The sequence below is a fragment of the Amia ocellicauda genome, chromosome 11 (genome assembly GCF_036373705.1).
Source record: "Amia ocellicauda isolate fAmiCal2 chromosome 11, fAmiCal2.hap1, whole genome shotgun sequence".
Classification (NCBI taxonomy): domain Eukaryota; kingdom Metazoa; phylum Chordata; class Actinopteri; order Amiiformes; family Amiidae; genus Amia; species Amia ocellicauda.
In genome coordinates, this window is record NC_089860.1 from 32,099,280 (window position 1) to 32,127,037 (window position 27,758).

The window sequence follows — 27,758 nt, forward strand, 5'->3', positions numbered from 1 at the left end:
CACACAACTCTGAGTCAACACAGAGATAAATCCTATCCTATCCTAAATCTTATCCCTCAAGAGAACAGTTACAGAATGCATAGTGTGATATAGTGTTACCTGGTTGAGTCATTTCCTGACACACTGCTCCTACATCAAAGCGCTGCTGTGGTCACCTGTGTAAGGGGGGGTTGGGGGCTGCAAGACAAGAACTTGACAGCCAGCACACAACTCCTCTATACAGGGGGATACAAGAACTGCACACACTTTGACTCCTCTTTTTTTTTGCGATTAATCTAATCACAGTAGATCTCTTTCACATGGCTAACCTGTGACAATAATCCAATGTGTGCAGCAAAAATGTTTACAGTATGGAAGCCACTGTAACTCTCAGTTGAATTGGGAAGGGGATGCTGTTGCTCTGAACAGACCAGTCTCTTTGATCTACCTGCCAGAAAATAGGATCAGGCTTATTTTGTTGCTGCAGTGTTTCCAGTTTGAGGTGGCAGTACCATTAGACCAAGTGGAAATGGGGCCACAGGCAAGGAATATTTAGGGGAAAACTGATCTGAAAACCTGATACAATATGCATATTCTGTCTCTTTATAAGTTACTGAGGGCACAGTGTTGGAATAGATAGGTTCCATTATCAAAGAGACACAAAAATGTACCTCTCTCCGCAGACTTGAGATTGTCGTACATTCCAGTTGTGACTAATACCAGGTAGAGTTTCATACTGTATGAAAATTACACCACAGAGGGATCAATTGCAGAAAAATGTATAATCAAATTTCAGTTTACAAAAAAACTATATGGAGAATGCAAATATTTGTTGAATCATACACACTGCGTTTTTCCCCCGCTAAAGCAGTCTATTCTGTGATTAAGCCAGGCAGCAAATAATAGAATGAGTAATGAAATGTCAAAGTACCATTTCCCAGAAGTTATTGGACCAAATTGAGGAGGAGGAGGAGGAGGAGACTCAAGCACCTACTCTCTGTCTCCAGGATGTACTAGAATAAGATGCTATTTCACGTTGTGTCTTGGATTACATTTTCTGTGCCATTACAAAGAATGGCATAGCATTGAAGACTTTCAAATGGAAATCTGAAAGCTAAACAGAGGTGGCAGGGTTTATATTAGAGTAGCAGTGAAATTGTTACTTTTGTACTTTTTGTTTTAACATTTGACGGTGGTATTTTGTTTCTAGTATGCTGTTACTGCACAGGAAAACATTTACATCATTGTTACTGCACTGCACATGCCTGTACAGTACTATAGATGAATGATGTTTGGATTTATATTCATAAATGTATATTTACATGTGCCTGTACATGTCAGAAAGAGCACTGTGCCTTCTCTGAAGTTACTGCTGTTAATATCCCAGAGTACTCTTAGTGAATGAGCGTTTCTGTCTTCTTTATGTCAGGTGACTGTTATTGCTGTAGGGATGACTGTGTTAAAAGGATGAATCTTCATATGCTTTCCATCCAGGGACAGATATCCTCACATCCTAGGGAGGCTGGGAATGTTTAACAAATTGGTGAAGGCTGTGTGGTGACCGATAGCGGTAAAGCGTGTGGTAAGTGAGCCCACGAGAGGTTGGTTCTTGACAAAGCCCTTCGCTTTGAAGCTCGGGGAAGGTAGATGAGGGCGAGCTATGACAGAAATAATCTCAGAGTAAAGAACACTGTGTAGAAATTTAACATAAACGTGTTGGTTGACTATGGTTTGCAGACATTTGCAATTGAGGAAGGTCACAGGGTAAAACAATCTCTGATATGAGTCCGTTTCAAGTGCATGGCTGGGCATCATGACTTCTGTAAAACAGTGTGAAGGACCTCCTGTTTTCAGTCTTAAACACAGCTAATCTCAGTCTCCCCTTGTGATCTCTCTGGGCAGTGCTTCATTGCTGAGTGAGAAGCAGGCTTTGTGCATGACTTTACCCCTTCCATTCAGTATTTTGAAAACCTGAATAAAATCCACTCACAGCTGCCTCTTTTCCAGGCAAAATAGATTCAATCCCTTTCCCCGGCCTGTGTAAAACCAACCTTTGAGACCAGGTCTCCTGTGTTTTAGTACAAGTATGTCTTAAACACAGTGACACCTAAAGTGCTTGCTGTGATCCAGTTCTTGTGTTCAACGCACTTCGAGATGGTCTTTCTGCAGGAAAGTGCAGCATTCTTTACACATGGTGCTAATGATGTGCTACTGTAATTCTTCTACCTTTCTTACAGTGTGAAGGGAAGCAGATGTACAACACACAGACACAAAAACAGATTAGCTTGGCTAGAGGAGATTGTCCCCTGGGGTTTCGGCCTTGCAGGTTTTTATTCTGTCTCTGTCACACAGAGACAGAGAGGAGCTGTTTCAGCAGTGAAAGGAGCAGCAGGTGTCTGAATGTGTTGCTCAGTCTGACTGTTACACTCCCGGGGCCTGTAAGCTGTTTTGGGGGGGTTTGAGCCAAGTCTAGAAAGACAACATTGGACTGGAAGTGACAAACTCAAAATCAGGCTTCTCTGCACTAAAAAAAACATTGACCCAAAAAAAAAAAAAGAAAACATTCTTTACTGAGAAACAGCACCATTCAGTAGCATTGTGTAATTTCGTTTTCAAAGAAAAGTTAATTCAGTGTAATTATACCATATTTTTGTTTGTTTGTGTTGTTTTGTTTCCATTTTCTGTGTTTTTGTGCGTATTTCACCGCTGGGATAATGTGAGCTTTGTTTTCAGGAACCAAATATTCCAATACATTGCCAGAATTAAGATCAGCCACACTTTTAATGTAATTAATCGGAGGCTTGGTTTTCTGCAAAACAGCAGCATTGGACCGAAAGCAGTGCTCCAGTTGTTGAGATCCTCCTTTTTTTTTCTTTTTTTTTATAGCACATTTAAAACAACACATGTTGACCAAAGTGCTTTACAGTAACAACATTTTTAATACAATCACAATTTAAAACATGCACAAAAAAAGTCAAGACAATAAGAGTAAATCTACGAACAGTTATAAGCAATAGAATAAAAATGAGTCTTCAACTGAGATTTAAAAGACTCAATACTATCACATAATCTAATATGAATCGGCAGACTATTCCAAAGGTGAGGGGCTGCAACAGAGAAGGCACAATCCCCTTTAGTTTTCAAATGGGATTTAGAGACACTTAAAAGTGTCATGAATGTTATAGTGGGAAAGCTATATGTAGTGGTGTTACAACAAGTTTTCAGAAACTGTAAATATAAAGCTTTTTACAAAAATATGCACCTGGACCAGATATTTTCTTCCCTGCTTTAAATAAATTTAAATAAAGATTATCAGTTGTGAACAGCAAATCCAATGTATTAATTTGATCGTGCCTTTATAGTATTTTATTTTTTGTTTTGTTTGTTTGTTTTATCTTTATTTTTCCCATTTAACCCAATACATAATGCAGCCATCTCCCAAACACTCAAAACCTCTTATCATCTCTAGTGTAGCTTGTTTTGTTTTGTTTTCACTTGCCATAGGTGGTGCAGTTCTGGCCTAGTTCCCTGTCTCTGTCCAGCTCCCTGGTACTCTTGGGTTTAGCAATTTCACCCTTTAAACTAGAGCAGATTCAGAGAAGTCTCTGGCTCTCACTAACACCAGGCTCAGAAACATGCTTGACTTATTATTCTGTATTTTGGGGTTCATCTTAATTATGTGTTGCTTCATTGAAACACAAAACTGTGAGTCAGACGAGGACAGGGATTTTCAGCGTTGCTATACTATGAAGATAATGTAGGTTATTTTGAAAGCTATATTTATTTCCCCAGCTGTTTAAACACCTACGTACTACTTGATAGATAAACAAATATTCAGTAGCAGTTTCAAACGTGCTCTCACTGTGTAATAGATCAAATACACATATTTTCCTCTGACTAAATAAGAACTCTGTTGTTTTGAAGGGTAGCACATTGATGTGAATTTCTTGGCATCCAGCATGTCTGTTACAGTGTTTGCAGTACTTTCTTTAAATACCCTCTTTCATGTACAGGAAACCACCGCACTTACGACCTAACTGGTTCCTGGAGAGCCGCTGTAACTCGAACCCTTATTTCCCATAGGCGTAATATTATAAATGACCATTCGATCCTGGAAACCCATTTCATCCCTGTTGTAACTTTGGATTTTATAACTCTAAATGGTGCTGAAACTCTGTTGCCAGGCTAACGTAGTTGAGAGTTGTTTGTTCCAATCAAATACTTTAAAGATTTAGACCTACTTGTGTTTCTTTCCCTATGTCACCACAATAACCTAACAATACCAAAATTGACTGTGGAAATGGAAATAAACTAACCATCAGAAATATATGCCTTTACAAACATTTATTATGTAAAACCAAACATTTTTGAACAGTGAAAATAGTTTAAACGCTAAAGTGAGGATCGATGTGGAGCATTTGCAAATTCGCGACTCTTGCTGATGTGTGTTTCCTGTTTTGGGATGACACCTGGAATTTGTCGTCATATATGTGAGCTGCGGATGAAAATTGGAGGGGGGAGTTAGTGGCTATTTCACATTCAAAAATGGTCGTAAGCAAAGATCCTCTATCTATCTTTGTCGTAAGTGCGGACGGGGGTTGGGGGGTTGCTTGTACTGTATTTCTCAAAATAAAGCCATCACATGCTATCAGGAGCTGCACACAACCACTCATGCATGATCTCACAATTGCCTTGAACTACAGTTGGTCACATTATGCATTACCAGCTCGAGACCCAGTCAGAGCAGGATCTTGTGGCTTGACGAGTCATGTGTTTGTGCACAGGTCTTTCATATGTCGTCAGGAAAGCCTCTTAAAGCTCATTACAATGTAGAAATGAAAATTCCTCTCTATGTGCACAAGTGGTCCTTAATAGTGCACAACACTGCAGGACTTTGCAGCATTAGGAGTTATGTGTCTGTATTTTCATTGTCCTTGAATTGCGTATATGTTGTTATTTTTCTGAAATTGTGTCTATAGTGTTCGATCTTCATTTGGGATGCTTTTGAAATTTAAACATCCAAACATGTTTTGGTGGAGACGGGGTGGGGATGCAGAGCAGAGGACATTCCTAGTCACATTTCTCTCCACTGATTCTCCTCACTAGTTCACCACAGACCCCCCTAGCCTCTGGTAACCCCATCCTCACTGTGATCTGATGATACAAACCCAAGTGCATCACAGCCTTATCAAGAAAGACTCGCTGTGCTGCCTCCCCTCCTGCAGTTTCATCTCTATTAAAAATAATGTGCCTGACTATTTATAGCTGCAGCACATGGAGAGAGAAGGGAATAGTGCGGCCTGTTTAAGTTGTTCTACTCTTCCCCTTTGTGCCCATAATTAACGTGATTATTACTGAGCACAAGGCGGATCTGTATATTGTGCAAGAACGCCCGTGGCCTCCGATGCTCTTATGTACAGTTAGTGACAATGCCTTGGTGGGACATGTGACACACATGATGAATGAGTTACTGATCTTTGTGTTTGTACATCCAAACAGTTCAGTGCGCAATAGCACCACCTTTGCAACACACTGTGAAATCTAGTCCATCACGAAGTCTAAAGTTCAAATCTGCTTTATATCCACTTCCCACGAATGTAAATCAGCGTCAGGACAATTTTGGCGGCTCATGTTATTCCAGTCACTTTCGGTGTCCATTTAATTTAACAATGCGAGTTAAACTGAGCCACACTGAGCATGTATATTAATCATGGCCCTCTCTCAAGGTACAGTTATTTTTTATAGAATGAAAGAGAGTATGCCTCTTTAAATTTCTCATGCCTGGAAGATTTGAAAACAAATTTAAATAACCTCCTGCCAGTTATCCCACTTGGACTAGGGCACTACCCACTGCTACCATTGTTGCTTTTTTAAAGAACAGTTTCTGCAAATTCACCGTAGATTTAAGACATTAGAAAAAAATCATCACCATGTGCTCTAAATGGAATTCATATTATTTTGTACCTGCTTATTTGTGCAGTACCCCACTGCTGTACAGATTCTACAGATCCTTTAAAAGGAAATTAATAGTCTTGGCTTTGATGAAAATGCTACACTGCCCAAAAGCTTCAGAACACTCAAAACACATTTGTTTGTGCCCACAGATTTGATTATTTCAGGATGACACTGTGCACAAATTGTTTAGAAAGAGAGCTTGGGCACACTAGCTCCACAGAGAACAGGAGGGCTAGTCACACTGACTGTGAGCTCTGAAACTAAAATGGATACTGGATGTTCATTGTTACGACCAAAGCTCACAGCCTCTATCAGAACCTGTGAAATCAGTGTGAACTGCAATCTGAATTGGTTTCAGCCAGAACCACTCCTGCACATTTCGTCTGCCCTTTGTTTGCTTGGCCTAGAATCACTTTTTAAATCTGTTTTATTTTTCCATTTTAGAAAAGCTTTATACATTGCAGGCGTGTCTGCTACACTTAGAACATGTTTCTGCCTAAAGTGTGATTTCCACTCGAGGCAAACAAGTGAATAATTAACAGCGAGCAACTGAGGGGGGATGTCAGAAGGAATACGGTGTCTCCAGCAGGCGCAGACACGGTCCAAAATGCCTTTGCCAGTGCAAGCAATTTCTTTACAGTTGAGTTTTCAGATCATTTTCTTCCCCACCTCCGTTTCTTCCTGTCTCTTGCCTGCACCTGTGTCACTGTGTAATCCTGTAAATCCGTGGCCATAGACTCTTATGCAGTTGCAACAAAATAGTTTAGGTGACTGGAGAAAGTATTTCTCTGCCTTAACAGCTGCACTTAATACAGAAGACCCCACTACCACTGTCACACACACTGTGAAATTTGCCTTCTGTTCTCCCTAGTATTGAGTTTTATTTTTGAACGTCTGCCATTCTCTCAAACTTTCTAATTACAAACTCAATATAATCCAATGCACATAGAGACAGTTAGAAATAAAACAGCTCTCTATCATCACTTTCAGATGTCATTTATGATTTTAACATTTATTAAAATTATTTTTCTCCATGCTTCTGTTTTCTGGAAAATCTTGTTTTAATTATCAGTTCCTCATTTAATTTTATTAGTAATCAAAATATGGATAGAAAGCCTTTATATAACTTGCATTAGTGTAATTAATAATTTGTATTTTATAAATAATATGCTCTCCTTTTTTATTATGTATTTATTTGCACTTACTGTGCCTTTGGCAGAAATATGTTTTTTTCTTTTATGATGACTTATTCTCACAGAAAAAAAAAACAATCTTAATATTTCCTCCTTGCAAACCTTGCATTCGAAAACGGCGTTTACTTCCTTTTTCATTCTTTTGAACCATTTAAGTTTTTTCAGCTTTTGTCTTTTACTTGTCTGACATTATGTTGAAGCCTAAGGGACTTCGACTAATGGTCCAGCATTGAGTTTAAGTCATAGTGAATTTGCCCTCTATCTTGAACTCACTGGAGGATTTCAAGTGACTTTCTTATATTATTTCCATGAAACCATAGCCTGCCAACTGTGTTATTCCCACCTGAATTAACACTCATCTCTCATAAGAAACGCATCAAACTATTAGATCAGGGAGTCAGCCGACAGCAGAATCAGAATATCATGTCTTTAATGCGCACTTTATTACGGCCAGTGATGGATTTTATTATTTATTTTCCTTCTAAAGCAACATGACTTATGGGGGATCTTGACCAAACTAAGGGGGTCAAGGTTGGAAGTAAATGACTTCAATACAATCAGCTGTACCTCAAAGCTAACGTTATTTACTTGCCTGGGCCTTAGTTTTGGCTGTAAACGTGCTTCGGGAGGCTGACTTTGATGTCTTGTGTGAAGGACGCTGATGGGGGTCCCCAAGGTCAATGCTTCAAAGCGTCTTCTAGTGGCTTATTGACATTCTCACTATTGGCCCTGGAATCTGACAGGGTGTTAGATGTGCAGCTGTCCCGCAGACTTCTCACTGATCTCCGATGTTTACCCTTCCTTACGGCAGATTCCCACTGATTGCATGCTCTCTCCTGTCAAACACCCGACACTCCGTACACCTCTTCATGCTGGATAGCCTGTATTCTTCCACCCCCTTGAACGCCGTGTGTCATATGTCTATAATCAGGCCAATGCTCAATCAGTCCGCTGAGTACTATTGTTCACATGTGAGAAGATTGCATGCATCTGGAGCGAATAGGTTGGTGCGAAACAACATTAATTGTGTTCTTTTCGCGGCACTTAAAACGTTTCAAAGACCGAATGTACGGCTGTGGAGACTCAGATTTACTTCGTTACCTACTTACTTTCTTACTTGATTCACATTCAAAGTGAGCATTAAAAGAGGTCGTGTAAGTGGTGGTTAAAGCACTTGATTGTATGCATAAAAGTATCAAAGGCCCTTAAGCAGCATTTATAGCCCAAGTTAAGTATTTGTTACAGACACAAAAACTGGATTGTTTAAGTACTTATTCTGATTGTACCCACACAAACATTATGTTCACCCAAGGACTTACGATGTACAAAACCTCAGGGTCTGATTCTTTATTTTATAACACTTATGTAAAACATGTGCAATACCAACCTGGCACACAGATCATTAGAGAATCCACATATTCTTTCCAAAATGCAGAAAAGCAGATGACAATTAGATGACCTTGAAATGCAAATATATAGCCTAAGTGTTTCAGAGACACACGTCTAAACTACAGCACACTTGTACAGGGGTATACATCCCAGGGTTTAAACATTGCACTTTTTGAATGATGAGAGAGACTGGATTGTCCACAACAGAAGGACTTTTTAGGTTACCAGTAATTAAATTAATCATCATGTAATCAGTCCATTGACACGTGGGATGTGCAGAAAATAAGCAATGGAAAAAGGTTGGACAGTAGTTTTTGTCTACCGTCACTCCATGAGGTTGCAAGTATGGAATACACTAACACCTGCAGTCCATATTTCTTAGGATGTTCATGATTGAGGGTTAAATTGATGATATGCAAGTGAATGCAACCCCCTGGAATTAGACATTTGCTAACTTACAACTGTGTTAGAGAACATAATGATAATGTTATTTCACTGTATAATTATATGTATTTGATATATACATTGCTTGTAAAAATAGTCAATATTGTGAAGGTCTGTTTTTCAGTTTCTCTTCAGTGTCTTTCTAGTTATTTATGTGGTATAGATATCCTTCACACTGTTTCTTGATCACTGATGCTAACTGCTGCTCATTGATGGATAGAAGCAGTGCTCACAGGAGTACATGTCAGAAGAAGTGAAACAAACCTGCAATGTGACAGTCCAGCCAAAATCACAATATGTTTTCAGGAAGAGTTTGAAAACCCAGACTGCAATATAGGCTAGCTTGCAATATTCTAGGTTGGCAAGAGTGCCGTAGAAATGCAATAATAATTTCTCTTGTGTGTGTGTGTGTGTGTGTGTTGCTGTCCAGGTAGAGATCGAGAAGCTGGACTACCACCACTATCTGCCGCTGTTCTTCGATGGGCTGTGTGAGACTGTGCACCCCTACGAGTTCTTCTCACGGCAGGGCGTGCACGACTTGCTGGAACACGGCGGCACCAAGATCCTGCCTGTAATCCCCCAGCTGATCATCCCCATTAAGAGTGAGTAGCACAGAGCACAGAGCACAGACCTGTTTTTATTTCCTGTTTTTTGTTCTATGCTTTTCTGGGGTCCTGTTCTGTTTACCAATGTTTTAACAAGCCTGTCCAAAATATATAACAACTATATAAAGTATTATTATTATTATTATTATTATTATTATTATTATTATTATTATTATTATTATTGTTACTCTTATTATTACTGTCTTCAGTCTCTTTTTACAGATTGATTTAAGGTGTTGGTTTTAAATATCTGAACCAGTACAGGGTTTTCACCTGAAATTGTGTTTATAGCAGAACAACAGGAGAAAGTTTAAATCTCAGATTGTACATTTCAATTATTCAACAACCTTTAGTTGACTTTATATATTTATTTTTATATTTTTGTCATCACTAAAATTTTAGAAGTTAGGGTTGGTTACCACCACTCAATCACCAGGCACGTTTTCCAGGCTTGTTGTGTTGCTATGATTTTGGCATTGACCTTCACTGCCTGACCTTCTGGGCCTCACACCCCACTTCTACTTCCTTCCAGGGTCTTTAACACACACTCACTCTCTCACACACACAGGGCTAGTTCTGGCACAGCCCTAGTCTCAGTTTCAAAGTGCAATCCGCTGGAATTTGACAAGCGCCGCTACGCCATTGTCTGAGCTCTGTCAGTTGTTCTCACCTGTTCAGCCTGTGGTCAGAATCTAAAAAAAAAAGAAAAGTTTCTTGGCGCCCCCCAGTCACAGCCTGCGTGCTGACAGACGGCCCGAACAGCAGGGGGACAACATGGAGCCGGGAGAGGGGTCATTCCACTGAAGTATGGGCTGAGGGTATAAATAGAGGACATGGGAGTGGAAAGGTTTCTAATTCTGTAGCCATGGGGCAAACTGCGCAGAGAGACTCGATTGCTTCACATCGGCGCCTTTTCTTTTTTCCCCAGTCCTCATTAAACTCTCCTTTATTCTGTATTAATTATTAATTGATTTCATTTTAGAAGTTCTGATTGTGAATTCCACAGTGCGTTCAGCTGTTTCCAAATACTTTTAAATAACAACTAATACAAAAAAAAAAATATATATATATATATATATATATATATATATATAAAATATCCTGCTCTGTGACTCAATGGCTTCCTTAATCAAGAGGGAGAGACAGTATCTTTGGGGCTTTTTGGGACCATATTCAAATAGCAGCTCAATATGAGATTTTTACTTTTTTAAATCTTCCCACAATGACTGCTAATACTTAAGCTTAGCAAGCACAATCATTTGCCTTCTCGGGCTACACCAAAGGTGATATTCTTTATGAAAATACATACACAGATATGATAATGGCATTTTAAATGCCTGCTGTTATTGGGTTCCTCATTATTAAAAGATGCACATTTCTGACCATGCCAAAACTACCGGGGCATGTCTCTGTGTTGCAGATTAATTACTTCCAAATGCAGGGGGAAAAAAATAAAATAAAAATAAGCCTCTGTAATCTTTAAATGCAAAAGTTTTCTAATGCAAATATAGTCACAATCACACTTCTGCACTTATCAAGTAGATGAATGAGTTGTATTAAACATTTTGAAAGTTGATGACCACTCCCTGTCACCTTATAAGAATACAGAATTCAGCGCTGTGCCATTCAGTTTATTCGATTTCTCACTTTTGGACTGTGCAGTAAGTGATTTCTGTGCTTATTTCTTGCTGACGTACCTACTTTTAAAGTTGTAATCTGCAATTACTAAACCATCTACATTGTCTGTATAACAATGATCTAAAAACTGTAATAATGTATTCTAATAGAGAATGTATGGGGGTGTTGTGTTAGCTTGGCTTTATAATTAAATCTGTGTGTCTTTCTGACTATTTTGTTCCAGATAGTTTAATCCTACAATGTCTGTATTGTCTGCAATGTTGTGGATGTAAGCATTCAAAACATGGGATTCCTACAGGTTGCTTTTTCTGGCTATGACTGTTTTTCATTGTTGTTTTAATATAGTATATAGTATTCTATCAACAGTATGTCCAACGATAGTTGAACAAAAATAGACACAAAAGTCTATATATTAAAATGATATTAAAATAACAAAATCTGGAAACATATCTTTCTCAATCCTACACAATTTGGAATAACATTTATTCTGTCTGGGGTTGAAATTAAAATTTCATAACAATAAAACCTACATACTTAAGCAGAAACATTTTATTGCTAGCTTAAAAAAAATCTTTGCAAATGTCACCTATCGCTGACATTTAAGAAATGGGATTTATGAGTTTTATGTGCTACAAATTTAATAGGGTGCCATGAATAAATTATAACTAGTTCTAGTGCGATTGATACCAAACTGATAAAACTGAAGCAACGTCCCTCCTGTCAGCAGGCATGACCTGATAAATTATTAAGTATACCTACAGTCCAAATGCCAAAGTCAAGTAAACAGTTTATGTGCATAATAATCATGATTTTGTATTTGTATTTATATAACTAGACAGCAGGGGACCATGCATATACATTTTTAAATCTTGTAATATCTCCTTACACTAGGATATTACTTTGAAAAGGGAAACTGCTATTGCCCCTCCAGACACAATCCAATCCAATGTCACCAAACAAAATCTAATTAAAATATAAATGCTTTGTACTCAGTAATGTTCCAGCAGTTGCTGAACAAGGAAGATAAATAAATCAATTTTAAAAAGTAAATCATATTCACATTCATCATAATGTCAAATGGATTTCGGAGTTCAGATGTTCGATGCATATTTTCATGTGTAGCTTGTGTCAGAAAAATAAATAGAAATAAAAATCTTCAAAGGCTCTTTTTAACCTCCAGTGTCTACTTGCGTTTTTACCTGCATGCATCCTATCTGCTTTAGATGTGAGTCCATAACAGGGTTGGGATTTACTCTAAGAAACACATATCCTGTGCTGACACTATCTGAATTCTTTTCAGATATCCAGCTGAAGATTTGTGTTGTTGTTTTGTTGTAATTATCGTTGTGAGGAGATCTGGCATTGCTGTCATACTGTTTTTTGGTTGTTTTTTTTTACGGTTGGTTCTACAATTTGTCTGCTGTGAAAAAAAAGGATATGTCATCTCTCTGAGCTCCATAGCACTTAAGTACTGTCTTGTAGTGTGGAAAAGCACTCCCCTAGTTTTTTTGTATTTTTTTATCCCCAAGGAGAGGTTGAATTGAGTGTTAGTGATAAACAGATGTTCTGAGTCACCTGAGAGCCCCCCCACCCAGTTTTGCACAAGTGTCAGATCTCTCTGAAAGAATCCCATCACAGCCCCCTCGGGAGGCTGTCTGCGGGAGGCTTGGTTAAGTGCTGTCAGCCAAATTACTCTTGATTGGCTTTCTCTTATTTCCACTCTCCAGCTGCATTTACAACAGCGTTTGATTTTCAGTTACTATTGAAACTTAAAGCTGAACAAAATTGATTTCCAACAGGAAAAAAAATCCAGTGAGAGTGGCTCGTTACGGCTGGTGCTCTCTTCCCCCTTGCGTACGTGCACACCTGTTGGATGCGATGTTTCTTATACAATGTGTTACACTATTGTGTGGCAAAAGGGCCTCCAGTGTAAAGCCTCGCTCCGCGGCATCATCAGTGTATGATCTCTTGTGGACATGTCAGACTTTCCTGCAGATACCTTTAATGTATACATATACTGTAGGTTGGGCCTATATATTTGTTTCCTACCTGCTGTGTATGTGTTAACAAATTGCTGACAAGAAAATGCTTTCCTCAATAATCCACATTAATCTGTGACTCAGCCTTTCAACATGATGCTGGTCTTCTCGGGTTCCTTAGTGGCTGATCTCGATAAGTACTGACTCAAGTACAAGAGAGGTCAGTCTGGTTAGTGTTAGAGTCTCACTGTGTGGCCCATTTGGGCCTGGGGCTCACAGTACCTGAAGCATTGTCCTTTGTGATCAGAGCATTCCCTTTTTTGATTGACCAACTCACTCCTGCAGTTTCCGTCTGATCACTCATTGATATCTTGTTCTGCAGCTGCTCTTTCCTCCAACGCCATTTCAAAGAGGCCAGATCTTTAGCTCGCTGTACCAGGTCCAAATCATTCACATGCATGGACTCTTCCCAATGGAGATAGAGATCAGCCACCAATAGTGCTCCTATCTGCAGCATCCCCTCACAACTGATATGAAGGGCTCTTTAACTGCTCACCTCGTGAATACAGTTGAAATACTAGGGCTATGCCCCTAAAAAGACCAAACATACATGTCTGGTTTAAGTGTGGTCCTGCAGATAGGTGCTGTATCTTGATTGCCAAAATAATGTGCATTGACAGATTGATTTCGAGGGAGAAGTAAAATATATATCACATTATTTCATAATTGACAGGATTAAAGCTTTCAGGAAAAACAAAACAGTTAATCCTTCTGTCTAACTGCTAGCACTTCAAAGAGCCGAAGTCTGGTGTTTAATATTCACTTGCTATATGATGTCGTGTCTGGTGTTATTGTATAAATCAGCACATACCTACAGCTTGGCAGGAAGTTAAAGAAGACATTTGAAGAATCTTGTGAATAGAGAGGGTTACCATAGTGTCATGGAAGCAAACATAAGAAATAAACCCGACAATCCAGCTAGAGTTTATTCACATGACAATACTGTGGTGAACCGTCCTGAGAAGGTGACTGGTGAGAATAGCTGAGTACCAAGAAAAAACTAAACAACATTGCTAATTGGGTTCACAGGATCTCAGCATCTCATTTCAGGGGATGGTATGAGGAGAGACAAATGTCCTGCTTGTGTCCTTCCGTAACTTTGTGACAGAGCGTTGTGGCAAACTTTCTGAATTGGATATTGCATGAAGAATAAAGACCAGACTGTTCCTTTAGGACAAATTCAAATAAAGAGAGAAAGAAAACAAAAAAGGAAAGAAACTAGTGAGGTGTTTCCAATGCAAGGATCTTTCATTTCTTTCATTTCATTTTCATTCTTTTGCTTATGGTGTCGCCTGACTGCTATATCTTCTACTGCTTCTTTCCCTAGTGTGATTGTTTTCTTTCCCTAGTGTGATTGCTTCTTTTAAATAAATCTTTATACTTTGTTACTTTTGAAGTATTTCTCTTTTTACATCTCCTTGTGTGATTATATCACATTGGTGTCAGGAAATTAAAACAAATGAACCCAGGGAAGTGGTGTACTATCAATACACTAAGCGGGCCCTCTCTTGCAGATGCTCTGAACACTCGAAACAGGCAGGTGATCTGCACCACGCTGAAGGTCCTGCAGCACCTGGTGGTCTCTGGAGACATGGTGGGAGAGGCCCTGGTGCCCTACTACAGACAGATCCTGCCCATCCTCAACATCTTCAAGAACATTAACAGTAAGTGGCACCATTCGCTCTTCACCTAGAGTGGTAGTGTCTGCCTTTAGCAGCCTCACCGTGTTTCAGGCCTAGTTGTGATTGGCATCTTTCTCTTTGCTGTTGGTTCTTCTTATGCTTGTTGTGTGTGTGTGAGATCATGGGAAGCAAAATGCATCTCAGTGCCGTCTCTGTGGAGGTCAGGATAATGAGTCAGGATACCTCTCAGTCAAACCAGCTGTTGAGGTTAGACATGTTAGACATGTATCGATGACCAGCACAACAAAGTTGTGTTTTGAAATGTCCATGGGCATGAGGGTACAAACACAGCAGAGAGTGTCACCTCTCTCTCCTTTTTCCGAAGTAGGGCTGCACAACGATTATGCGATTATTCAGTGTCCTCTTCTAGTCACATTCCCTGGTCACTTCTCCCAGTGTTGATTGAGCAATACAGGCTCTCACAGCCGTTTTTCAATCTGTGTCAATCGGCACAGTTAAATTCGATAGTTCTCATTAAACGCCTTTGAGATGGTCGAATAATCCCGCAGTACTGGATTCAAGAGACCTCTGAACCGAGAGAGTTACTGATGACACCTCTAATGTCTGAAAATCCACCTCACTACAGGCAATGATTATAATCATGGTAAGCCGTAAGTGGCATTTGTAAATAGTGCTGCTTCTGCATTTTTCACATTAACCCAAGAACAGGAAACTGATAGCCACTCCTAGATGGGCAGGAATCAGCTACCTGTTGCACTGGAAATAAATCAGGGGCGGGATTAAAAAAGAGGCTTTACAAGGCAGTCGCTCTATTTTCTCTTTTCTTTTTCTCATTTTCTTTTGCTTCCTTAAGTTTAATCAATATCCAGTTTTAATCTCTTGCCTTTTAATTCTATTACATTATCTGTTGTAGGGAAAGAGTGGGGCTGGCATATTAATCTTTTCCTTCATGTAAATCAGGCCGTAAATTAGCTGTCAAGCCAATTCCGCAACCATTTAAACGCGGCATTTTCTTAAACGCACACTTAGCTAGCCTGCTCCAGAGAAATAGTTTATCAATGGCTGCTAGCTGGCTGCCTACATTAATTTCTTTCCTTTCTTTATGTATTTCTCTGCAAATCTGGCTGCTGTTGAGATCTGACCTTTCAAAATGACTTACCACCACTGCTGAACTGATGCTATAGGCATCCAGGGAAGGATGCACTGAAGGAGCCTATTGGGAAAAACAAACCGGAGGTGTTGTAATTCAGCCTCTGGGCTGTTGAAAGTCTGAGAAAGACTTTATATAGTTTCTGTTGCTGCTTTTTTATGGACTAAAAGGCAGGAGTCATTATTATTAGTTGTCATTTTTTATTGATAAGACTTTTCAGGTTAATTAAAGGCCAATTTAGGAGACGCTTTAATCCAAAATGAACAACACACCAGGGTGCATGAACAGCTGATACTGCCGAGTCACTTACAGCAGGGCTGTAGGCCGACTCACCTGAACGATGGAGAACAAGAAGCTGGACTAGCTGTGGCTTGCAGTGTTAAAGTCCTGATAACAAGAACTTATCTGTTTTACTGCCGGACCAATAGCGTCTTTTGAACATCTAGGCATAAACTATATTGTCATTAAAATATCAGGGGAGGTACCTTGAACAAGAGAATAACTACTTTTAAATTGACAGATATATCGTAAGGTCACAGTATAAATCCACACAGCAAATCTGAAGCAACATTTATTTATTTTTAAACAAATTGTCTTATTGTAATTAGTAGCTGGTCTCTCATCCTTGTCATTTGAATTTGTCCTTCATTTTAAATTTCTCTTTTATGTAATCGGTCTACCTTATATCCTTTGGATTTAATAATCAATATTTTTTCAATGTGTGTATTCTAATGCAGTGCGGAAATGTGCTACCCTATGTTGTGCTTTCAGGAGTGCTGGTTTGAAAGGCATACTGTGTGAAAGCCTGTGTCATACAGTTGTCTGCACTGGAATGTATGCCACCCCAGTCCTCCCAAAGAAAGTCTTTATACTCTCTGTGTTGTTCTGCTCCCTGACAGCACAAGTTGTCCCTTTGTTTCCTCCCGTGAAGACAGACAGTGTGGGACTGTACTGCCCTGGTTTCTGTGCCAGCACATGTGAGCGCTGATCATACAGTACCAGTGTGTAATTAAGTCCTTCCCTGCATTTAGAGGTGAGATGACACCATTTTGTTCCAAATTTCACACACTGAGAAAAGGGGGATTATGGAAAAGGGTCTCTGAGTCACTGAGACTCATAGAGACACGACAAGGTTTTAAAATTACACCTCTGCTTCAATGCTTAATTATTGGACCGATCATATTGATCAGCTGTTCCCTTATCCAGCCACCAAGTGAGTGGACTGCAGGGTTATCAAAGGTCCAAAAAACAACAACATTGTGCCCCTGTACAGACACTATTGTGGGTAGAGTTCTACTGTAGCAGCTCTGTGTAATAGCTATAATACTGCTGCCTTTCACTTGAGTTATTGAGTGAATTATTTCAGTCTGTCATTTGGGCTCTGTGAAGGGTATATCAGCCTTTATTTCATTTTCTAATTCACCCTCATTCTGTAAATGGATATCATTCCTAATGAAACAGAGCAAGACTTCCATCAAGAACTGGCACACTCTGTCATCCTCAGACATATTCCTAACACAGGCGGAAATTCACAGAGCATATTGGTAGCAACAGTCGTCATTTTGGAGACAGGGGAAAGAGAAAGGAATATGCTGATGTCATATCTAAGTCCTGCTTTGGCCTCCTTTGTGTTTCATTAGTAGTATAAGTAGCAGTAGTAGCCATGTTTGTATGACTGAGAACATGATGAATGCAATGGCTTCTCTCCGTGTTAATTTCTCGGGTGAGGGTGTGTGATATAATAACTGGTTCAGAGCTCTTCAGAGCTAAGGGGCTCTGTATAAGCTGTATGAGGCATACACAACGTGGCCTGGCTCTGCGCGTTTTATCACAGTGGATGTTATGGCTACACTATAAATCAAGAGTGCCACGGGCTTTGGGGCTAATGTGGGCAACACACGAGACGGCCTCGTTTTGTAAAGTACACGGAGCTGAAGGTTCTCATCTCAGAAGGAAAGGCAGAGTGGGATTTGCCGTTGGGATGTGCAAAACCCAGCCAGTGTGGTAAATAGTGTTAGATGACTCGGGGAGACTTATTAACTCGAGAGCACCCAGGGCAACACTGTATTATGCGGAGGACAGCAGAAGATGACTGTCTGCGTATGAGCGATAGAGGCCTCCTAATCAACAAGTGATGCCGCTGGGACCGGAGGAAATAGCACAGCGCTCTGTCTGCGTGAGGGGACTGGAGGATTAATGGAAACCTCCTGACTCGATGTGATACGAAGCACCAATGCACTGGGGCTGGAGTGACCTGTATACGTTTCTACATTTCTTTTCCTTTTTGAATTCAGCGTTTGCCGTTTCCAACCTGACTCTGGACTCCATTGGTTAATAATGAGACGTGGGAGCGATCAGCTACCACCACTTAATGATAAAATATAATGCGGGGGGGCATATTGTTCGCATATATATGCTTATTGATTTTTCTTTTCCATTATATTCACAGGATAAAAGGCATTTCATGACACTTTAAAAAAAGCTTTAAATCAAGTGTCACAAAACATGACCTATAGGGCAAAAATCAGGTTTCCTCAACTTCTCAGACAGCTCAGAAAAAGCAGAAAGGAGACAGATTTCTAAGAACGGACAGTAATGGTGGGTACATCTGCTTTGGGAGGGTGCCAGACCCTACATTTGCGTCAGTACCTGCAGAAATGTGCTCCGTGGCTCTTGAGGTTAGCATCGCATTCACTGATCTATGGCATTGTTGAATTACATTGGGGTTTTGGAGCATATTCTAATGGTGTTATATAATGATTAAATACAATCAGAGCAGAAAGGTAGATTCTGTTTTATTTTGTAATGTTGCCCTTGATTTAGCCTTTATGGGAAAGGGCCATAATCCTTATGGGATTAATTCATGTTCCCTGTTTTTTTCATAGTGATCCATTTCTGAGTAGTTGGCTCATTTGGGGTAAGAAGTAAATTTACTCTGTATTTAACTATGTGGATTAATTATGAAGTGATTTAAAAAAGCAAAACTCTTAAAAAATATATTATCCTGAAGTCGAGTGATTCCATTAAAATGAAAAATGACTTTTGCAATGTTAGTTTATGCTGTTTTTGCTTTAAACAAATTAGGCAGATCGGGTGGAATCTTATTCCTTTGTACATTGTACAAAATTCAATTAGGTACTTTTTGAATCCAAATGGATGTAGCTGCTACTCCTTTGCTAGCGTTTTCATTCACTGTCCATTTTGAAACTGTTCAGTAGAATCACAATCACAGTTTTCCTGACCAAAGTCACACTCAGTACGGAACTATATGGAGTGATTGCAAAGTGATATATTGTAGAGCCATTGAACACAAAATCTAGAACCCACTACAACATTCAGTTACACAGTGGAGTATAGAACAGTACAAGCTACAAGCTCCCGCACATAGGGTGTGATACGGCACACTGGAATAGTGTCCGTTGTCATTCTTGTATAGGGATAATCTGTAACACAGTTATAGTATGTGTATAGTATAGTGTGCCTTTATTTTCTTGACAACTAAATGCTAAAAATTATTATTATTATGGTACCATTTATACATAGATCCAATCGTGCTGATTATTTCCCCATCATCGTTGTTGTTGTTTTTTTACCTTATCTTTGAAGTGTAAGTCTTCTTTGTTATTCATCAATGCCACCCCTTTTGTGATCTAGTTAATTTAGCCTCTTTTATCTTCCTGCTAGGAATGTGGCCAACACAGATAACATATTGCAAAGCACAGTGGCTTCCTTCCTCTCTCTCTCTCTCTCTCTCTCTCTCTCTCTCTCTCTCCCTCTCTCCTTCTATACACCACATTTGTTCCTTTGACAAATTTCAGCTCTAGTCCCGCTTGCCCCCCTAGGCTGACGGTTTTCCCACATTACAAGGCGATGGAAAAGTTAAGGCCTGGCCTTTGAACACAGAGAGATTGTGACCATCAAGGATGTGTCTTGTGAACAAAGTCAGGGAAGATTAATTGTACCGTGGTATCCAATGCATAGCGGTGTAATCTGCGTTCCTGTTTAATAAAGTGTTATTGTAACGATAATTAACGTTATTTCTGCTGGTGTGTGGATTTTTGTTCTTAAGTTCCCTTGAGAGATTATTATTGTGCAATTCCTTCAAAAGAAAAAACAAACACCACTACTAAAGTGAATAACATACTTAAATATGTTTGAATTGCTTTTCATTACAACTGCCACCTGAGATGTAGTTTGTCATTGATCATTCTGTGGCACTGTGGTCTTTTCCATGTGTGTGTGATCTAATGAACATATCAGTTACATTTTTGACTGTTGCTTCACCACGAAAGACCCTGGTACGTGCCATACCAAGGTAAATGTGTCGTTCGAAGTGTCGTTCGAAGTGTCGTTCGAAGTGTCGTTCTCTGGAAATGCGTTCATCACTGCCTAAGGTTGTGCTTTGGTTTATAGACATTTGACATGCACGTGGTTGTACTAGTTTTCTTTTAATTGGCCTCATAAAGAAGATCCAGTCTGAAAGCTGATTTAATTGAAGCAATCCAGATTTAGACTTGCCCTCAGACAGAATTGTTTTTTATTGCTCTGCTTCTCTTTCCTTTTTTAAAAAACATTTACAATAATACTCTCAACGTTATTTCAATGAACCCAATGGGAAAGGCTCCTAGTGCCTAATTCTCCTGCGAACCTCTTTTGAATAACCCTTAAAGCAATATATTTCCCACACTGCACCGTTCCCACAGCGGGATTTCCAGTCACGTCAGTGCTGTATCCCCATCGGTATGTAATATTTATCATTTGATCAAATGTGCTATACTATCTGTTATTAAAATACAATGCTGCATGGTTCCAACAGAGCAAAAGGTAATTGCAGTGCTGTTCCTACTCAGCATGCTTGAGAGCACATAATGACTTTTTTTTTTTGCCTCTCCATGTTTAAAAAAGAAACTATAAATATATATATTAAAATAATTTCCCTTTGGATATGCCTGGTGCTTCTGTTAATTTCTATTGTCAGCAGGTTTGAGCAGGTAGCCAATCAGGCATGCACCACGAGCCCAGGGCTGCAGTCATTGCTTGCCTTCAATTTAAAGGTCACCAGATAAGGCTGGAGCTCATGCATAATCCCAGAAATTCAGGCAACCGGGATCTCATCCTTTTTATTTTTTTCTTCAATTTTTTTCTTTCTCACCATTTATTTTTCGAAGACACGGCTTTGTTGTATCCGTTTATTTGTTAATTGTTACATTACCCCCCTCCCCCTCACCTTCCACAACCAATATCAAACACTCTTATGAATATGTAGCTTTGATCATGTGCTGCCTAGGTCTTGCTGTAGGGCGGACAACTACAGCAAGAGCTTTTGTACAGTGTCATACCTGTCCCTCTATATTACCCCAGGTACTGCCCTGTTGTTGACCAAGAGATCCAGCTTGTTAGTCCTCCCCTGACTGCACTAGCTTGGTTGTTTGTCAAAAGGTTTTTTTCTAATTCATTTGATCTGTTTGTCAAAGCAAAGAAATTTCTTGCAAAATAGGTGCAGGCCAAGCTTCTACCATACCTGGAAATTCGTCAAATCCACCAAGTACAAGGAGGAAAGGATTAAGTCTTGGCTTTCAAACTGAGTGTCGAGGTTGCTTGCCTTCTTCCGAACGAAAAGTGTGATTTCCAAATGCAGCTCCATGACCTGATGGATCATGCAACCACACGAAAGCCAGCGGACATCAGTGTGGCACAGCAAGATGTCAAGATCTGCACCTGATTCCTGGCAGAAAAGCTTAAAGATGCAGTGATACATGGCTCACGATGAAGTTTGACCACTTGAACTGCAACTGCCATGGTGGATTTCAAATCCGGCCGGAGAGTTTTCGAAGCAAGAAACCATGGGTCACAGTCACTTGCGGAGCCTCATTTAAAAAAAATCAGCCCTGGACTCGTGGGGCATTCCCCCCCTTCCCGGACTGTCCCACAAGTCCAGGGCCGATTTTGGTCCCAGTCCACCCCTGCTCACTCACCTCGCGAGACTGACTGATTCACTGACTCCCAATGTGAGACTGAATAGACCCACTCAGTCCCACATTCAGACTGATATGTGCACCTGTTGGCTTAATCTCCATTCCAGCACACGGTACCGTCAGCAGCCTGGAATGAACGTCCCAGTTCCAGGAATATATGTGCAGTAAGAGGACGCACATTGGCTTCCTCAGATTCAGCAGCTCTTTCAAAGTGCGGCTAATTTAAAACCCAACTCATAATTCCAGGAACAAAATCGTTGAGAACAATTTTTTAATATTCAAAACATTTAATTTTAAATTCCCCAAATCCCTTCAATCACCCCCTGAACCCCCCTAAATCACTCCCCTGGTGTTCAGGGACAGCATTGTACAGGTTATATTCAGCGTCAGATTTGGTTCCTATTCAGGGCTTTGCAGCTGCATCAGTGACACAAAAATACTACTACTACATCATTGTGTTTGACATCCCCAGAGGCATTGCTGAACACTGCCTGGGTATGTGTGCAGGGATTTGTCCAGCCTTGTTTGATTCAACTTAAACTACCTTAAAGCGTCTAAAATGCAGGAGGTGTGGATACTGTATTATCTTGCAGTACCTCAGATACCGGTCTGCAGATCCTTACAGATCTTGCTTCTTGTCAATGACGTCCCGCTGGAAGGGGACACCACAGTATAAACACGTGTCTTCATTCATTTGGACTTTAGTGGGACTTTGATTGTGGTCCACCTGTGGTCCCCTTGTAGTAACAGTAACCTGATACTCCCTGCTTGAAGCACAGTGTGTGTCTCACATGCTGGTGTCACCAAGGATTATGTGCAGACGCACCGTCTCTGTGGACACCAGTTCTGACTTTGTGTCTCTTTAATGTTCATCCTATAGGCCTCCCATCGAAGCACTTACAGCCTTTCGTGCCATGCTGACTTTATTTATTTATTTGTTCATCTATCTTTTTACACAGTGCCAGTTGTCCTGTCACCTTCCATAATCCCACGGCCCTCTGAAAGGGGATCCACTAAAGCAGATGTTGCCGTATTGTATTAGCAACGAGAGCAAGAAATCTGCTCTCTTCAATCACCTGCTGGGCCACTAATCCGGAGAGCCAGTGAATTTTATACTTGGGTGAACCCTCCCCCCTGGAAGGGCAGCTGAGTGGAAAGACAGAGAGACACAGAGAGGGTGGGGGGAGAAAGAAAAGAGGCATGACAACATCGGTGGGTCTGCCAGTCTGTCAGCAAGAGGCTCAAGTACTCAAACTGAAATGTATGATATCATTGAGGACATGGTGGATGTGCTTTGATGTGCTTCTGAAAACCCCCCAGCAAACACACATGCAGGAATGTACACTGCAAGTAAATACAGACATCTAAAATGGACCACAGGGGTCACAGAGCTTTCACAAGCAGACTCGTCTCGATTACTGCTTTCAGAGTTTCGCCAACACACCGTGAATATCCGTCAAGTGGATGAATCTTCCCATGTCTGTTTCTCTTTTCTATCCATTTATGAATCCCCTCTGTCATTAATCATTCCAGTGGAACCTCACTACAGGGACTGGGCATTGTTCTAGCAACTTAAGGAGGAACCGTAGTACAATCACGAGCTTGGCCTGTTTATGGAGTCATCCTCCAGATTAACAATCACCTTGCATTCTACATCATGTGGTTTAAATATAACCTCAGAATGATTCACCTCAAGACGCAAGGAAGACTTACCAGGGTCGGTCAGATTGCACTAGTTAATCTCAAATCTGCTCTGGTTGAGGATAAGTGTCTTTTCAAGTGACTGTAAAATTAATGATTTAATATAACCTTTAACATACCTCCTTCCCAGGACATGACAGAGCACGTACCCTGGGTTGTAAGGCATAACACACTCCTCCAAATACACGACTCAGTGTGTGCAGGTATGAAATATGTAGGTAGGGGATATCTAATAACTCATTAATGTATTACGCAAGCACTGCACAAGACAAATAACTGCTAGGGAACACATGCACTTGGGACCAAATTAGGTTGGACGGACAACAACAAAAGGCTTGCTTGTATCATTCAGGCCAATCCTATTCAGAAGTGTTTCAAGATATCATCATTTACACTATACATAATAAGGCAGAATTGGTAGTTTCCTTTTGTAAACCGAGATTTTTTCATTTTATATATTTTTTCAAATTCGGACCCAAATTAAACAATGCTTTTAAAGAACACATGCAGTCACATTCTATAACTTCTCCTCTCTCTAAGCACTGTGTCCATGTGTTTATCCGGATGATGAATATAAATTAAAGCCGCCCACTGGAATGTACAGTGAGTGCCTTTCGGTGTAACATACTATGGTGCTTCTAAGTGATTTCTAAGAGTAGTATTTCCCATCTTGTGGCCAGTGCAGAAACTAATAGTAGTGTGAGGGCTTAGTAAACATGGCGTACTAGTGTCTGAGCTGTAGCCTATATGATAGTGTTGTCATCCCCCCAAGCTTAGCTTTTCTACTGTCTGTAAGGCTGCATATTCTTCAGAGTGAAACGCACAAGAGCGTATTTATTGGGCAGGGATGTTAACTTCCAAATGCCAATTGGATCAACTTGACTGATTATGTCGTACATTGTTGCTGTACTGCTCCTTGAGGGGACAAGTTTATTTTCACTCACAATAAGAAAAAATGAAATGTACACCCATACAAATATGGTACATTTACATCTAGAGATATACAAACACCACTTCTGTCTCAATCATCTGTAACTATGTGGCCGACATTATGGATCTCTTCAAATCTAGCTTCTGAAAGGCTTCTTACACACCATTTCCAGGGGGCACAGCTGTTATTAAAGAGCTGTAATGGATGAAAGCTATCAGGAGCGTACAAGTCCAGTAATCTCTGCAGGCTTTCTTATTGATCACCTATAAAAAACATTCAATAGAAACGCATTCCAATCCATAGCGGCTGCTGAGCACAGAGTTTTGCTGGGGAGCATGCCTGGAAGGCTCAAGGGCGAGTGAGATAAGTCAGTGTGACAAAGCCATTACTCTACCAGCAAACTAGCCCTGGTGCTCTACCTCATCTGAACTGCTCACACACAACCAATACCACTCATTAAGCCTGTCACCCAGCATAGCAGCCTGATAACCACGGGAAGGAGTCGTATGTGTTCCTTCAGACACGTTTTCTCTCGGTGAACAATAACGGGTTCACAATCTCCGTCATTTCATTGCTATTGCCTTTTTGTTGTTGTTCTTTGTATTTAACACAGCATAAGGGTAAATAGACAGACATTACATGACAAAATAAGAATCAGGCCAATCTTGCTCAGTTTGGTGCTTGTCTCTGAATCGATTCGAGTATTTCACTCAGTCGTCTCTTGAAGGAAAACCAGAGGTCGCTTCTAGTACTGTACATGACTGTTTCAAAATCCTGATAGAGCACCATCCAAATCTGAGCCCGGGGGCATGTTAGGAACACCTTATCAACTAAGACGTGATCCCTGTGTGCATCACTATATAATGTAATTGTAACACCACACTCAATATGTACTCTAGAGACATTAAATTAGTTTTTTCTCATTGTTAACCAGTCACTGTGCTGCAGAGCATAAACAAGATTGCCAAGCAGGTCTGGCAATTTAATGTCAAGAGGAGGAAAATACTTAATTTCAATGCAAATAGAAGTTTCATTCCATAACACAGTACAAATTTTTTTTTTTTTTTAAACCTTTTCATAAAGTTACTGAACTTCACATTTGTAGCTTTCGATTTGATTTATGTGCTTGCTAGCTGACTTCTTGTTATTTGAAATCAACAATTCCATTGCATTTCTGCATATCTCAATTTGGCCTCCTAACATTAGTCATATATAGACCATACAAATTATTATTAGGTGATCAATTGGTGGGAATAATAGAAAGATGTCTTAAACCACTTCCCTTTCTATAGCCTGTGGATCAATTTTCAATAACACTGCATCCCAGCATAACTTGGTCTTCGTCTGTGTGATTAATTAAGATCCCTTAACCTATAAATTAATACATTTGAATAAATTGTTTCTAATGTTCACGCTCTAAAAACTAAAATGTAAATGTTTTATCACATCCTAATTAATTGCACTAATAATAGTAATTAATTTAGTCAGTTTTATGTTACTGTCTCGGGTACATCCAAGGAATGTTGAAACTAGTGCTTTCAAACAAGTACCAAACTTAATCATGATTAATCTTGCAATTACATTAATTAGTGTCTGTCAGTCTTAGTTTTAGCTGTAGAACACCATTTTATGTTATTTATAATCCTACATTTAAATATAGTAATGAAATAAAACTTGTGTTATGAACTTGAATCAACACAAAACTTTTTAATTGCTAAGAAATAACCACTCAGTTCAATTGGAATCATTTATCATTAAGCATTAGAAACGGCACAGGAAATGAAGGCTTTTCCAGAATTGTTACCCTGTCATGTATTTCTCTGTGTAAAATAATGTATTCATTTCATTATTGTTAACTATGACAATTATCACAATGGGGAGTAGAGTCGTAAACATGAAGTTCCTTTGACTTACAGTGCACTCTGTATAGCCCATTCGTGGAGACGTGAATGACAGCAAGACCAATCAGTGAGAATTGACATGCAGGAACTCAAATTAATTTTGCTCTTAGTCATATTATTATATCTAATCAAGCAGAAATACTAAGACTTTGCTACAATTGCTGTGGAAGTTCAGGTTTCTATAATCTGTCTTAGGTATTGCCACATGTCAAGTAAATAGAAGATGGCAGCTACCATGGTTTAGGATTATAGCCATCCAGTTCACATAAGAACCTGAGAAAGGTTACAAACAAGATAAGACTATTCATCTAGGCTTATTTTTTTGGTGGGAGGAGGTTTGTGGCATTCAGTAGTATTCAGTTCCAGCTGCTGAAGGGTTAACCAGATTCTTTCTTTCCATTCGCAATGTTCTGAACTAAGGGACCAATCTGGCCCTCTCAGGATCTGACAATTGCCCTCTATCCCAGAAATAAAAAATGAGTTTAGCAGCTTAGCAATTAGTTTTTGAATTCACTTTGGAATTAGAACGAAAAGATGTTTGGGTTTCTAAAAACTGCTCTGTACACTGTTAGCTGTCGTGGTGAAACTCTGGATCCAAAAGTGAAGTGAATTCTGTTCCATTTAATTACAATACCCAGACAAGTATGAAAATAAAATATGATAAGATATTTTGATTTGTTATTTCCCCCTGAGAAACTTTAGAACACAGATTTGGCATGTCTGTTTTCTCCTTCTTTTTAATAAAATAACTGTCCAAGTCTAGCCAAGCTGTGTGGCTTATTTTCAAGAAGGGATTGTCCAGAGTAGGCACAAGGATGTAAAGAGAGGAAGAGATGCACATTGAACAAGTCAGCAACTGACTTGAGAAATTGATATTTTCTTCTCCTGTAGATGGATGGAGTGTCAGTGTTTTGTTTTTATTTTACCTGCCAAAGGGCATGGCATTTGTAAATACCATAGACATGCATAGCTGATAAATTAGTCAGGAGACGAAAGAATCTGAAGCTTGCAGGGCCACAAGGGACCTTCCAGCAATTCCATTCCACCGCTGAGAACTTTCTCCAAGTGATGGAAACTTCAAGGACCAGTTGAGCGTCCCATCCCTTGAAAAAATAATCTAGTGATGGCAAGTTTTATTTGGCAATCCATTTATCCCTTTTGCTCTGATAGGAATAATTGAGCAAGGAGGGTGTGAGGAGGTTAATTAAACCCCAC

The 27,758-nt window shown here is 39.8% G+C and overlaps 1 protein-coding gene across 2 annotated transcripts in view; it reads left to right on the forward strand.

Moving 5' to 3' along the window:
* The window catches only part of pacrg (PARK2 co-regulated), a 115,182-nt gene that overhangs the window by 60,003 nt on the left and 27,421 nt on the right, over window positions 1-27,758 (forward strand). Inside the window, exons 3-4 of one of the 2 annotated variants that reach the window (XM_066717476.1) lie at window positions 9,391-9,562; window positions 14,757-14,906. In XM_066717476.1, coding sequence (XP_066573573.1) covers window positions 9,391-9,562; window positions 14,757-14,906 — 322 coding nt within the window. The remainder of the gene's footprint in view (window positions 1-9,390; window positions 9,563-14,756; window positions 14,907-27,758) is intronic. The other variant, XM_066717477.1, reaches the window with a different exon arrangement.